This window comes from Ahaetulla prasina, chromosome 11 (genome assembly GCF_028640845.1).
Source record: "Ahaetulla prasina isolate Xishuangbanna chromosome 11, ASM2864084v1, whole genome shotgun sequence".
Classification (NCBI taxonomy): Eukaryota; Metazoa; Chordata; class Lepidosauria; order Squamata; family Colubridae; genus Ahaetulla; species Ahaetulla prasina.
The window spans coordinates 21,613,621-21,629,752 of NC_080549.1; the positions used below are offsets into that span (position 1 = coordinate 21,613,621).

The 16,132-nt window shown below is 43.3% G+C and overlaps 1 protein-coding gene across 2 annotated transcripts in view; it reads right to left on the reverse strand.

Moving 5' to 3' along the window:
- AMMECR1 (AMMECR nuclear protein 1) overlaps positions 1 to 16,132 on the reverse strand; it is a 122,179-nt gene that overhangs the window by 5,925 nt on the left and 100,122 nt on the right. For both annotated transcript variants that reach the window (XM_058196528.1, XM_058196527.1), the window contains exons 4-5: positions 7,510 to 7,600; positions 2,919 to 3,015 (exon numbers count right to left, since the gene is read on the reverse strand). In XM_058196528.1, coding sequence (XP_058052511.1) covers positions 2,919 to 3,015; positions 7,510 to 7,600 — 188 coding nt within the window. The remainder of the gene's footprint in view (positions 1 to 2,918; positions 3,016 to 7,509; positions 7,601 to 16,132) is intronic.

Sequence of the window (16,132 nt, forward strand, 5' to 3'; positions counted from 1 at the left end):
AAAATAAATATGTCTTCAGCTTACGGCGGAAGGTCCGAAGGTTGGGAAGTTGACGGAGTCCCGGGGGGAGGTCGTTCCAGAGGGTAGGAACCCCCACAGAAAAGGCCCTTCCCCTGGGGATCGCCAGCCGGCATTGCTTGGCCGACGGCACCCTGAGGAATTCCTCCCTGTGAGAGCGCATGGGACGGTGGGAGGCAAACGGCGGCAGAAGGCGGTCCCGTAAATATCCTGGTCCTAAGCCATGGAGTGCTTTAAAGGTGGTAACCAATACCTTGAAGTGCACCAGATAGACCACAGGCAGCCAGTGCAGCTTGCGCAGGAGTGGTGTTACATGGGAGCCATGAGCGGCTCCCTCTATCACCCGCGCAGCTGCATTCTGGACCAACTGGAGCCTTCGGGTGCTCTTCAAGGGGAGCCCCATGTAGAGAGCACTGCAATAGTCCAAGCGAGAGGTAACTAGAGAGTGAGTGACCGTGCATAGGGCACCCCGATCAAGAAAGGAGCGCAACTGGCGGATCAAGCGAACCTGATGAAAAGCTCTCCTGGAGACGGCCGTCAAATGGTCTTCAAAAGACAGCCGTCCATCCAGGAGAACGCCTAAGTTGCGCACCCTCTCCATCGGGGCCAATGACTCGCCCCCGACAGTCAGCTGCAGTTGCAGCTGACTGTATCGGGGTGCTGGCATCCACAGCCACTCTGTCTTGGAGGGGTTGAGCCTGAGCCTGTTTCTCCCTATCCAGACCCGTACGGCCTCCAAACACCGGGACAGCACCTCGACGGCTTCACTGGGGTGGCCTGGGGTGGAAAAGTACAGCTGCGTGTCATCAGCGTACAGTTGGTAGCTCACCCCAAAACCACTGATGATCTCACCCAGCGGCTTCATATAGATGTTGAACAGGAGAGGCGAGAGAATCGACCCCTGCGGCACCCCACACGTGAGGCGCCTCGCGGTCGATCTCTTCCCCCCTGCCAACACCGTCTGCGACCGGTCAGAGAGATAGGAGGAGAACCACCGAAAAACGGTGCCTGCCACTCCCAAACTCCCCAACCGGTGCAGCAGGATACCATGGTCGATGGTATCAAAAGCCGCTGAGAGGTCTAGCAGGACCAGGGCAGAGGAATAACCCCTGTCCCGGGCCCTCCAGAGATCATCCACCAATGCGACCAAAGCCATCTCAATGCTATACCCAGGTCAGAAACCGGACTGGAACGGGTCTAGATAGACAGTTTCCTCCAGGTACTGGGGTAACTGACATGCCACCACACTTTCTACAACCTTTGCCACAAAACGAAGGTTGGAGACTGGACAATAATTTCCTAAAACAGCCGGATCCAGGGAAGGCTTCTTAAGGAGGGGTCTCACCACCGCCTCTTTCAAGGCAGCAGGGACAACCCCCTCCAACAAAGAAGCATTAATAATCCCCCAGAGCCAGCCTCGCGTCACCTCCTGCGTGGCCAGCACCAACCAGGAGGGGCACGGGTCCAATAAACAAGTGGTGGCATTCAGCCCTCCCAGCAACCTGTCCATGTCCTCAGGAGCCACAGGGTCAAACCCATCCCAAACCGTCTCAACAAGACGAGTCTCTGACGACTCGCCTGGATCTATCCAATTTTGATCCAAACCATCCCGAAGCTGAGCGATTTTATCATGCAGATAAACGCTAAAATCCTCAGCTCACCCTTGTAGGGGGTCATCCCGCTCCCCCTGTTGAAGAAGAGAGCGGGTCACCCGAAACAGGGCGGCTGGGCGGTTATCTGCCGATGCAATGAGGGAGGAAACGTAGGAACGTTTGGCCTCCCTCAATGCCACTAGATAGGTCTGGGTAAAAGACCTAACTAGTGTTCGATCAGCTTCCGCATGGCTGGATCTTCAGACACTCTCTAGGTGTCTTTTCTGGCGCTTCATCTCTCTCAGCTCCTCGGTAAACCAAGGAGCCGATTGAGGTCTACACCGGCTCAGAGGCCGCAAAGGCACGACACGGTCTAGAGCCCCAGCCGCAGCCTGTTCCCAGGCTGCGACTAGCTCTTCGGCCGTGCCGTGGGTCAGATCCTCAGGGAACGGCCCAAGCTCCGTCAGGAACCGCTCCGGGTCCATCAGGTGCCTGGGACGGAACCAACGCGTTGGTCCCGTCTCCCTGCAGTGGTGGGTAGCGGTCCGAAAGTCTAGGCGAAGGAGAGAATGATCTGACCACGACAATGGCTCAATAACTAAATCTCCTAACTTCAGATCATTCAACCACTGACCAGAGATAAAAATCAAATCCAGTGTGCCTCCCCCAGTGTGAGTAGGGCCGCTAATTACTTGAGTCAGGTCAATGGCCATCAGGGAGGCCATGAACTCCTGAGCTGTCACAGATGCCACGCCGGTCGATGGCAAGTTGAAGTCCCCCATGACCATAAGTCTGGAAAATCCCCATTCCCTCCCCACTCCTGGGGGAAGGATATTGCAAAATCTCCATTCCTACCCCACTCTGGGGCCAGACAGAGGTGGTATTTGCCGGTTCTCCAAACTACTCAAAATTTCTGCTACCGGTTCACCGCACTGCTCAAAATTTCTGCTACCGGTTCTCCAGAACCTTTCAGAACCTGCTGGATTTCACCCCTGCCTTGAGGCCCTCAGACTCTCTGGCCAAATCAGCTTTTCAGGGCCTTAGTGTCAAAGCGGGGCCAATTTTATTTTTGCAGGAATGATGCTCCACAGAGAAGGAGCCACTATGGAGAAACCAGAAACTGGAATGGATGTGGACAGTCAAGACCAAAGTGATAGGAACACTTGGGGCCATGACTCTTAAGCTGGGAGAGGGGCTCCAACAGATCCTAGGAATGACATCAGAGCTCTCCATGTAGAATAGTGCAGGGATACCAACAGCTAAGATCCTGCACAGAACCCCAACAAAACCCAGGACAAGACTTCTTACCTGGTCAGTTTTATTGTTTTCCTGAAATCGTTTGTGATTGGAGCCTTATAACCTCCTTTCCTCAATAAGGAATCTATGGTCTGAATATGGTCCCAGCCTGTGGAGAGTCATTAGAAGAGAACACACAAAGAAAATCAGCTCTCAAAGTTTTGTAAAAGATTTGATTGCAAAGAATACAAATTGTCCAGAGATTTGTATTTCTAGGGGGAATTCCCACAGGTAAGTTTCCAAAACAACGTAAGACTAGGAATAATCCTAAATAAACAATGTTATCTTATTATCAGTGTTGTGTTCAGTTATGAGAAGCAGTGTAACACAGTGGCTAATCCCTAATTTGGCGCTAACTGAGGATGATGGAACCTGGCATTCAACAGTTTTACAGCACACCAAGGCTAAGTTTGGGGACCGAATTGTGTGCAGTAAAAACTAAATTAAAATTCTTAATCATCCATAGTGCTGTGTGTTGCAGACTTAGTAGGACAACTGCCATGTTAGTGCAGCAGCAGCAAAATAAATAAATAAATAAAATTCTGGTTTCTGCCAGCCTCTTTTAAGACTAACATGTCTTTTAATAAAACTTTTTGGTCAGAAAACGGACTATCAGAACCCTTCTGATTTTCAATCAGTCGTGATTTTCACTGGGAAATCTTGTTTCTGTTTAGATTTCTTGATCCTTTTTTCTGGAATAACAGAAAGGAGGAAACAAAGGTAAATCTCTTTTTTGTTATTTACATTCCAATCAAGATCCCAAATCAAGATAGTTTACAAAACGCCAATATGAAAGACCCTTGAAATGAAACCTACTTTATAGCACAAAGGTCAAATATTGACGTTTTATCAGAGGAGGTGGCCCCAGGACTATGCAACCCAACAAACTTGCTTGGTTTCTGCCTGTACAAAGGTTTTGAGAGCAATGGCAACGCGACAGGATTAACTACAGATAGTCCTTGATTTACAACGATTTGTTTAGTGACCATTCAAAGTTACAGTGGCACTGAAAAAAGTGACTTATGACTGTTTTCCACAGCTACGACCATTGCAGCATCCCCATAGTCACAAGATCAAAATTCAGATACTTGGCAACCGACTCATATTTATGACCGTTGCAGTGTCCCAGGGTCATGTGATCACATTTTGCAACCCTGATTAGCAACATCAATGGGGAAGCCAGATTCACTTAACAACCGTGCTACTAACCGAACAACTGCAGTGATTCACTTAACAACTGCAGCAAGAAAGGTTGTAAAATGGTGCAAAGCGCACTTAATAACTGTCTCACTTAACAGTGGAGATTTTGGGAACCAATTGTAGTCATAAATCAAGGACCACCTGCACTTTTTCATATGTATCACGTCAACGATAACATCCATGTAACGTTTCCAAATTATAAGCAGGAGATTCTGTGCACTTTCACAGCACCGAAACCCTGACAAATATGTAATTCCTAGTCTTTTTTTAAAAAAATCCAATTTCCTGCTAAAGATAATTTTACTAGCACTTACATTCCTTAATGAAACTCGGTGTCACCCTCTGAACTGTGATCATGGAAAATGCTGGCTAGTGATAGCTTTCAGTTGGAGGCCTGGCGTTTAGGCAGCGCCCCATTCTTACAAGGGGTCTTAGGGATACTTCAAAAAACCTGAAGTCAATTTTATGACTGAGATTACACCTGATAGGGCCAATTCTATTTCTTTGACTTGTCTGATATCTTTTTTAAGAGAATTATCTCAATAACTTATCTTAGGGGTGTACATAAAAGACACGTCAGAAGAGAGTCTATGGAGATTCTCAGTCATCCAGGTCATGGTTGTCCCAAAGGTGCTTTTTCAACTGGACTTTGCTTTTCCTTGAAGAAGTTTTGCTTCTCATCTAAGAAGCTTCTTCATTCTGACAATGGCGGGAGGGAATAGAAGGATTTATATTCCTTGCAGTCATCTGGCTGTGGGGAGGGAGTTATTGGCCCCAACGGAGAGGGTGCGCAACTTGGATGGGCGACTGTCGTTTGACGATCATTTGGCGGCCCCAGGAAGGGCCTTCTCTGTTGGAGCTCCTACGCTCTGGAATGAACTTCCCCCTGGTTTACGTCAATTGCCTGATCTTCGGACCTTTCGACGTGAGCTGAAAACGCACCTATTTATCCAAGCGGGACTGGATTGAAATTTTATTGGGGTATTTATGTTTTAAGATTTTATATGGTTTTAAAATTTTGGCCACATTATAATATTTCTTTTTAACTTCTTTTTAATGTTTATATATTGAATTTTTACTTGGCTGTACACCGCCCTGAGTCCTCCGGGAGAAGGGCGGTATAAAAATCGAAATAAATAAAAATAAATAAATAAATCTGGTCATTAGCACTCTCTCTGAGAGTCATTGAGGCCACGTGGGTTTTTTTCTGTGCCCTCAGGGTCACCCAAATCCGAGTGTAAATTGAGCAGCCCTCTGTCAGCAGAGGGGAAGGCATATGACACCAACTCTCTCCTGTCTACAACACAGTCCTTCCAGCAGTTCCAACATTTCATGCTCATTTGCACTCTGATTCAGGTGACCCAGAGGGCACAGATAAACCCCCAAGTGGCCTCAGTGGCTTTCAGACAAAATGCTAATGACCAGATGACTGCAAGAATATAAATCCTTCTATTCTCTCTCATCATTCAGTAAGAACTGAAGAAGTTTTGCTTCGCATCTAAGAAGCTTCTTCATTCTGACAATGGTGGGAGGGAATAGAAGGATTTATATTCCTTGCAGTCATCTGGTCATTAGCACTCTCTCTGAGAGTCACTGAGGCCACGTGGGGTTTTTTCTGTGCCCTCAGGGTCACCCAAATCCGAGTGTAAATTGAGCAGCCCTCTGTCAGCAGAGGGGAAGGCATATGACACCAACTCTCTCCTGTCTACAACACAGTCCTTCCAGCAGTTCCAACATTTCATGCTCATTTGCACTCTGATTCAGGTGACCCAGAGGGCACAGATAAACCCCCAAGTGGCCTCAGTGGCTTTCAGACAAAATGCTAATGACCAGATGACTGCAAGAATATAAATCCTTCTATTCTCTCTCATCATTCAGTAAGAACTGAAGAAGTTTCTTGGCTGAGAAGCGAAACGTCTTCAAAGAAAACAAAACAAAGATTGTTAGAAATATAAAACTCTTGAGTTTGCATGATTATTGGATTGGGTGTTTTTTTCTTCCTTGTAGGTATTTTTTTCTTTGAAAGCACTTCAGTTTAGCCTCCTTCAATGGGAAAACTCGGGACCAAAACACCTATTTCTCATTCAGGATGTTTTGGGAGAGGAATGGAACCATTTAAAGTCTCTTGTGGTACTCATGGCAGCTCAAATCTAAAGTCTCTGTTGCAAACGTTATCTGCTTCATTTCCACTGTCAAAAGTGATGACATTCAGCATGTGTCACATAGACTGAAGTTGCTGAATTCAATACTCAGGAGAAGCAGCTGGCCACAGGATTAGAGCATACTTACAAACACAATGACAAGGTTAACTTTATTTCAAGAAGCCAGGAGAAATCAATGGATCCAGACATTTAGGAAAGGGTTCCCCTACCCTTGAGCTCTTCTTGACTACCCCAGCAGCTAGAGACACATTCAAATGCTAGGTCACCAGACATACGGCTATGAAGTACGCAAGGAAGAGAAGATTTGTGTGAGTTTACTTTAGAGGCATTGCTGAGAGATTCAAATAAACTGGTACAAATGACTATGGACCAATAGTGCTTTTCAACTGGACTTTGCTTTTCCTTGAAGAAGTTTCTTGGCTGAGAAGCGAAACATCTTCAAAGAAAAACAAAGGAAGTCCAGTTGTCTTTTGAAAAAGCACTCTTGGGTCAGAAGCAGCTGGCCACAGGATTAGAGCATACTTACAAACACAATGACAAGGTTAACTTTATTTCAAGAAGCCAGGAGAAATCAGTGGATCCAGACATTTAGGAAAGGGTTCCCCCTACCCTTGAGCTCTTCTTGACTACCCCAGCAGCTAGAGACACATTCAAATGCTAGGTCACCAGACATACGGCTATGAAGTACGCAAGGAAGAGAAGATTTGTGTGAGTTTACTTTAGAGGCATTGCTGAGAGATTCAAATAAACTGGTACAAATGACTATGGACCAATGGTGCTTTTTCAACTGGACTTTGCTTTTCCTTGAAGAAGTTTTGCTTCGCATCTAAGAAGCTTCTTCATTCTGACAATGGTGGGAGGGAATAGAAGGATTTATATTCCTTGCAGTCATCTGGTCATTAGCACTCTCTGAGAGTCACTGAGGCCACGTGGGGTTTTTTCTGTGCCCTCAGGGTCACCCAAATCCAGTGTAAATTGAGCAGCCCTCTGTCAGCAGAGGGGAAGGCATATGACACCAACTCTCTCCTGTCTACAACACAGTCCTTCCAGCAGTTCCAACATTTCATGCTCATTTGCACTCTGATTCAGGTGACCCAGAGGGCACAGATAAACCCCCAAGTGGCCTCAGTGGCTTTCAGACAAAATGCTAATGATCAGGGCAAGGTCAAAAACTGCATTATAAGTTCCTAGGAATGTTTAAATTCTTCACCAGATCATATGAGATAAAGCACAACAATGACCTTGCTCCTTTGCAACCTCGGGTAAGTAGGTGGCCGTGCGTTTTGATCCTTTTTCATTGATGAATTCTATTCTAATGCCATGTACACCCACCTGAAAGAAACCGGCAGTTTTATTAGTACATTAAAAAAAAAATAAGAAAACAAAACAAAGATTGTTAGAAATATAAAACTCTTGAGTTTGCATGATTATTGGATTGGGTGTTTTTTTCTTCCTTGTAGGTATTTTTTTCTTTGAAAGCACTTCAGTTTAGCCTCCTTGAATGGGAAAACTCGGGACCAAAACACCTATTTCTCATTCAGGATGTTTTGGGAGAGGAATGGAACCATTTAAAGTCTCTTGTGGTACTCATGGCAGCTCAAATCTAAAGTCTCTGTTGCAAACGTTATCTGCTTCATTTCCACTGTCAAAAGTGATGACATTCAGCATGTGTCACATAGGCTGAAGTTGCTGAATTCAATACTCAGGAGAAGCAGCTGGCCACAGGATTAGAGCATACTTACAAACACAATGACAAGGTTAACTTTATTTCAAGAAGCCAGGAGAAATCAGTGGATCCAGACATTTAGGAAAGGGTTCCCCTACCCTTGAGCTCTTCTTGACTACCCCAGCAGCTAGAGACACATTCAAATGCTAGGTCACCAGACATACGGCTATGAAGTACGCAAGGAAGAGAAGATTTGTGTGAGTTTACTTTAGAGGCATTGCTGAGAGATTCAAATAAACTGGTACAAATGACTATGGACCAATAGTGCTTTTCAGGTTTCTTTTTTAAGGAAGGTCCAAGTTGTTTTTATTTTTAATGAGATACTATTTTTCTTGTGCCTGGCGGTGATTCAAAAAACTTAAATTGTGCCTAGAAAGATGGGAATAAAAATATGATAGATCTTCTAGATCAAAAATAAACCCGAAGCATCTACAGTTTGATAATGCTAACATATGTAAGATTCTTACTTAGAATAACATTATATATGAAAATTCAACTTTTTTTCCAATTGCTTTAGATAAGGCATGTTTTTTCCAAAACTGGTTCAGAATACCCATTAAAACAGTTTTATACAAGTAGTCCTCAACATACAACCGTTCATTCATTGAGTGTTCAAAGTTACCATGGCACCAAGAAAGGGACTTATGACCATTTTTCACACTTACGACCGCTGCAGCACCCCCAAGTTCACATGAACAAAATTTGGATGCTTGGCAACTGGCAAGTATTTGTGACAATTACAGTATCCTGAGGCCATGTGATCCCCTTTTGTGACCATTAGACAAGCAAAGTCCTGGGTACTTACGGGACCGCCTGCTGTTACCACATGCCTCCCACCGACCCGTACGCTCTCACAGAGAGGGACTTCTCAGGGTGCCGTCCGCCAAGCAATGTTGGCTGGCGGCCCCCAGGGGAAGGTCCTTCTCTGTGGGGGCTCCCACCCTCTGGAACGAACTTCCCCCGGGTTTACGCCAAATACCTGACCTTCGGACATTCCGTTGCGAACTGAAGACACATCTTTTTATTCGCGCGGGGCTGGCTTAAATTGATTTTAACAAATTTTTAAATTCTTAGTAATTAATTTTAAATGGGGTTTTTTAGCTTATTATATATTTTACTTCTCAGGCCAATTTTTAAAATAAGTTTTTTAACTGCATTTTAAATTTGTATATTGTACCGTTTGTTTTATTTGTGCCTGTACACCGCCCTGAGTCCTTCGGGAGAAGGGCGGTATAGAAATCAAATAAATAAAAATAAATAATAAAGTCAATGGGGAAGCCAGATTCACTTAACAAATTGTATTACTAATTTAACAACTACAGTCATTCACTTAACGACTGTGACAAGAAAGGAGCAAAACTCACTTAACAAATGTCTCAGTTATAGAAATTTTGGGCTCAATTGTGGCCGTAAGTCGAGGACTACCTGTACATGACTAAAGACCAATTTGTATTCAGATCGCAAATGTCAACTATTATGTTAACTATGCTGAATGATAAATTGGTAGATGAGATAGCAGGTCATAGAAGTACAGAGAATCATAGGGTGGAAGGGATCTCGGAGGTCTTCTAGTCCAACCCTTTGTAAAATATCTATAATAATCCCTCCCCAACCCTTTTTTTGTAGCTACTTGGAGCTTATGTTCCAGAATTATGAGGCTCACGAATATTCAACATCATTCAAATACAACACCTAGGTGTAGTTCAAGATATAAAATATATCCACCTTCGTGTCACTAATAGAGTAGGAAAAATCAATTGGCTTCTAAATTCTGGGACTCTTGGTTAATAGTGCATTAAAGTTATGTTCTGAACTCCACTTCCAAAATGCAAGGCTTTGAGACATACAAGAATGAATAAGCAAGAATTCATTGCTATTTCTGAAGACCAGACTGCATGGAGAATTAATACTATGAAACTGACTGTTAACAGCCAACAGTAATATGTCAGATGGATAACAAGGTCTCATAATTTCAGAGTTACTATTAGAAATAAAGCTGGTGAGACAGGAACTTGCAGTTCCCAGGCTCAAGAGAACAGCTATGACATAATGTAGCTGTCTCCCACCCCACAGACTTGGTCACTTAATTGTCCATTTGGAAATGTGGAAGAAAAAAAGCCTAGAATTTTAATTCTGGAGCACGGATCATATATATAGGCTTTGATTGGTGTGCGTGCTAAAGCGGCAAATATTTTAGTGCGTGTTGCTCTATTCTTGCAATAAAGAAAGTAATCTTGTCATATCTGGGCGTATTCTGGCAAGAAGCTCGTTTCTGAATATAGGTTAGGTGTCTGGAGACCTGAGACGTATTGCTGGGTCTAGCACGAAGCCTGCCACTTATATCCACATCAAGTTTCCCCGTGTTTTGTGGTACCGAGCAAAATGTATTGCCTCTGGACAAGAAGCGATCAGCACACCATTGTGAATTACAGAATTATGGAATAACAGAGTTGGAAAGGATCATGGAGGTCTTCTAGTCAAACCCTCTGCCCAAGCAGGAGATGCTATACTATTCTGAATGAATGACTGTCTATTCTCTTCTTGAAAACCCACAACTTCTGGAGGGAAGCCATTTTATAGATTAATGCTCAGTTTTAGATTGGATCTCTCTTTGTTAAGCTTTCATCTGTTATTTCTTTTCTTTTTTTTTTTTTTAATAAAAAAGTTTTATTTCCATTTTCCAACAACCTATTCAATATACAGTCTCTTATTCAACATTAGTCATTAACTTTCATTTGTTACTTATTTGGACCTGCCCAGCTACCACTTCCTTCCTTAACAAACCTTTCCTCCTCCCTTCTCTACTTTCTTCTACTTTCTTCATCCTTCCTCTTCTTCGCTTTTCTACATCCTCTCCTCCTTCCCTACTCTTCTCTTCCACCCTTTCTAACCCTCTCTCTTTCCCCTTTCTTCTTCCTCTCCTTTCCCCCTTTTCTACCTCTCTCTTTCCTACCTACTTTCTTCCTTCACTCTCTCCTCTCCTTTCCATTCCTTCTGAAATGGCAGCTGAGCAGCCCGATTTCATTTCAAATTATTTCTATTTCTTAATTACATATCTTCAATCATTCCTTTACATTGATCCTTCATCTCCCCCTCCCCTTCCCTCCCTCCCCTCCCACCCCTGAGACTTCCCAGAACAAAGTACAGGGTATAAGATTAACAATCATAAATTAAAATACAACATAAGTCATAATCCATAGTCACTCCTCTCTCTAAGACCTTAACTCCCTTCCAGAAACAAAAAGTACATTCTTCTTCCAGTCCATTATATATCAGTCCATTCCACTCCTAAAATCTTCAGAATCTTCCAATTAAATTAGTATTTCCAGTTCATCAATAAAATACATAGTTTTAATATCCAATCTTCATCAATTAACACCAAATATATATCAATCCATTCCACTCCTGAAGTCTTCAGAATCTTATAGTTTTAATATCCAATCTTCATCGATCAAGACCAAGACGATATTCCATCTTCCAGTATTCATCAGAAATTCTTTTATAATATACCTTTCTTCCTTAAACAGTCTCCCAAATATAATTCATATTTCCAGCTTAAATTCTTAAATTTTATCCAATCTCCAAAAATAAACAATATTCTATCTTCTCATATCTTTAATATCACTTACATAAATCAAATAACATTGCTAATATTAATATTTCTTCAATTTACCTTACATCTGTCAAATAACATTATTAAAATTATAACTTATATCCAAAATATATCAATTATAACAATTAAATTCTATTTAACCAAATACCAACATTACATCCATAAATTTTTCTATCTGTCCTCCAAAAGTTAAACAATATTCCATCTTCCCATTCCTTTATACCTCACATATATCAAATAGTAACACCTTATACCCAAAATAAGTCAGTTGTAAAAATTAAACCCTATATATATATATTTAAAAAAAATACCATCAAAATCACATCTTAAGCATTCTCCTTCCCCTTGTCTTCTATCTTACACATTTTCCACCATCTGCTCACCAATCAGCTTAACATCTAACAATAAAGAATTTCCAATCTTTAATATATTGGTGTAAAATCTCTTGTTTAAAAACTTATTAAGAAAAGATAAGCCTCCAAAAGTTCCTATAAAAAAAAAAATCCATATTTGAAGTGAAGAAGTTTCCAAGATTTTAGTAGTTAGTTCTGTTTGCTTAAGAGCCATTCTTAAACTGTAAAATCTACCAAAAAGAAAAAAAATTCAATAAACTTTTCTTCTTAAACATTGTGATAAAGAAAAAGGTAAAAAGAAAAAAAATCATTAACAGTTCTTATTCATTCCATTTAAAAAGTAGCTTGTTATGTTCTTCTCTTCCTTTGTCCTTTTATAGTTTCACTTTCCTTTGTATATTGCAAACGCCATTTTAAATCCACTCAAGTTGAAAGTTAGTTCAAAGGAAAGCTATTTAAGAGCTGAAGTTAAGATTTATTACTTGCAAATTTTTGCTAGTCCTCCTACTTTGTTCTGTCTGTGTTGAGTTCTCTTTAAAAATAAATCTTGGCACAGAGATGGTCGCGGCTTCTCGTTCTGTATAAACAGAAACACCCTGGGCACGGAGCTTCATTAGGTTTCTGATCGCTCACTCCATCCACCCGATGTTCACTCGCCCTGCCTGCCATCTGTTATTTCTTGTCTTGCTCTCAGGTGCTTTGGAGAATAAGTTTAAGTTTTTGACTACCAGGACATGTGAGCTGCAGAAAAATATATGTTTTTCTTTGTGCCTTCTGACTTCTAGTGACGGCCTGGACTGTCCCTGCAGTTTCCTTGGCAAGGCTTTTCAGAAGTGGTTTGCCATTGCCTCTTTCCTAGGACTAAGAGAGAGTGACTGGCCTAAAGTGGCCCAGCTGTCTTGATGCTCAAGGCAGGACTAGAAATCAACAGTCTCCTAGCTTCTATCCTGATCCTTCAACTATTAGACCAAATTGGCAAAAAAATATAAATTGCCTCAAAGGTTCTTTTCTATTGTTTCTTACTTCCTTGCCCCCCCCCTCCCTTCTTCCCCTGTGGGCTGTTTTCACGCTTAACTTTGCATTGTAATATTTTAAAAATAGGTTACTGATAAAGTCCACAAAATAGCTTGGCTGAGTTTTACACCCAGCTCTGCAACACATTACATCTGTATTGCAGCTGTGTTAATTGCAGGATGAAAAGAGACTGGGGCTGAATAAGCTAAGTAGTTTTGAACCTGATGAACCACTTATAAGTTGTTTTTGACTAAAAAAGTTAGCAATGGAGAGCTCTAAGCATCAGAGATATTCCTCAGTAGAATCTCAAATCCCTCCCACATTTCTCCTTAAAGCTATAGATGATGACAATCAAGAGCCTATCAAGGTTTACAAATGTGCTTTGGAAATGTTGATCCAGTTATGCACACAATAAATGTGCTTAGCCATGTTATACATGCATACTTTTCTTGATTAGGAAAGTCTTATTAAAGAACAATAGTATTACTTACTGGAAGGAAAGGAACGCTGGACTTACCTGAATGTTCTTTCTATGTGCGTTGCACATAGAATGCACATAGAGCGCACTCTTCCTGGTCGAGCCTCAGTTTTTTCAACGACAACCAGGATCTGGAGAAGACGTAGTCATCTGAAGAAATCGACCACTCCTGGACCCCGGACCATAAACAAACCAGGGTGGATTGGACTCTCCTGCAGAGCACATAGAAAGAACGTTCAGGTAAGTCCAACGTTCCTTCTCCTGTGCGCTGCTTGGACAGTCCAAGCATGGGATATACTTGGACTCTCTATCTTGTTGGGCGGGAGATAGATTGGTCCAGGGTCCCCTCGGCCAGCAGGACATGCTGTAACACTCGTCTCCCAAACGCTGCCTCCACAGAAGCAAAGTTGTCCAACTTGTAATTCCTCATGAATGGAGAGAGGGAAGCCCAAGTGGCCGCCCTGCAAATCTCCAGAATCGAGGCCTGTGTAGCCCAGGCCGCCATGGTGGCCACACTTCGAGTGGAGTGTATTGTGAGGCCTACGATGTTCATAGCCTAATGCAATATAAGCTTTGAGCCAACGTCCAATGGTGGATGGTGATACCTTCTTTCCCATAGAACTGGGCTGAAATGAAACGAATAAAGATTCTGTCTGTGGAAAGGAAACTGTGCGCTTTATGTATTTTCGTAGAGCTCTGCATACATCTAAGGTATGCCAGCGTCTTTCATGCGGATGTCTGGGTTTTGGGCAGAAGTCTGGAAGAGTAACTTCCTGCGCATTATGGAACCAGGTGTTAAGTTTTGGAACAAATGTCGGGTCTAAATGGAGAATGACTCTGTCCGGGTGAAAGATGAACAAGTCTTGATGCAGTGCTGCCAGCTCCAAAATCCTGTGTGCAGATGTGATTGCTACTAGAAAGGCAACCTTGAATGTGAATAGTCTGATGCTGCTGACCCCAAGGGCTCAAACGGAGGTAATGTGAGTGCCTGTAAAATGACTGACAGATCCCAAGTTGGGCATCTGTGGACCACTGGGGGTAACAGGTTGGACACTCCTTTCAAAAAACTACATACCCTCGGCTGCTGAGAGAGAGGAGCTTTTCCCTCGCCTGGCAGGATGGTAGCCAAGGCCACGACCTGCCTCTGGAGTGTATTTGTGGATAATCCTTTTTCAAGACCTAGTTGCAAAAAGTCCAAGACTCGTGGAACTGTCGCTGATGTAGGTACTACTTTCTCCTTGGTGCACCAGCGTCAAAATGAAGCCCAAGTGGCTTCATATATCTTGTTTGTTGATGCCCTTCAGGAAGCAAGAATAGTGGAAATTACTTTGCCAGAGAAATGTCCCCTCCTGCGGATCTCCCTTTCAAGTGCCAAACGGCCAACTGGAGCCACTGAGGGTTTGGGTGTTGCAGGGGCCCTTGGCTAAGGGAAATCCTGTGCAGTTTTATTTTCCAGGAGTGTGAGATGGACAGTGACATCAGATCCACAAACCATGAACGCCGTGCCCAGTGAGGTGCCACCAACAACACTGTCTCCTTCTCCAAGATATTTCTGATGACCCTGGGTATTAGAGGGGTCAGAGGGAAGGCATACAACAGGCCGGCTGGCCACGGGCAACTAAGGGTGTTGACCCCCTCGGCCACTGGTGTCCGGAACCTGGAGAAAAAAAAAAGCTTGGAAGTTGAGTGTTCTGTGGACTGTCAAATAAATCCAGAATGGGAATCCCAAATCGTTCTGTTATTTGGTGAAATAGGTCTGTGTGGAGTCTCCATTCGGATTGGTCGATGGTTGTTCTGCTCAACCAGTCCGCTTGGGTGTTGGACGTCCTGGCAATGTGTTCCGCTCGTAATGACCACAGATGTTTCTCCACCCAGAGACATAAGTCCTTCGCCTTGCGCATTAGGACCCTGGAGCGAGTGCCTCCCTGCCTGTTGACCTGCGCTTTGGCGGTTACATTGTCTGACAAGATACATGTTGATCCTACAAGTCATTTTGAAAGTGGTGTATTTTTATTTTATTTATTTATTTATTTTATTGAATTTTTATACCGCCCTTCTCCCGAAGGACTCAGGGCGGTGTACAGCCAGAAATAAAATACAAGATATATACAGTTAAAACGAATTAAAATGTAGCAAAATTACAAAAACGGCTGAATAGTTAAAATTAAATTTAAAAATTTAAAATATTAATAAAAACCCAATTTAAAATCAAACTATTATGCCAGTCCCGCTTGAATAAATAAATATGTTTTTAGCTCACGATGGAAGGTCCGAAGATCAGGCACTTGACGTAGGCCAAGGGGGAGTTCATTCCAGAGCGTCGATGCTCCCACAGAGAAGGCCCTACTCCTGGGGGCCGTCAGCCGACACTGTTTGGCGGACGGCACCCTGAGGAGACCCTCTCTGTGAGAGCGTACGGGTCGGTGGGAGCATAGGGTAACAGCAGGCGGTCTCGTAAGTACCCGGGTCCTAAGCCATGGAGCGCTTTAAAGGTGGTAACCAAAATCTTGAAGCGCACCCGAAAGACCACAGGAAGCCAGTGCAGACTACGGAGCAGTGGTGTTATGTGGGAGCCACGCGCGGCTCCCATTACTACTCGCGCAGCTGCACTCTGGACTAACTGCAGCCTCCGGGTGCACCTCAAGGGCAGCCCCATGTAGAGAGCATTGCAGTAATCCAA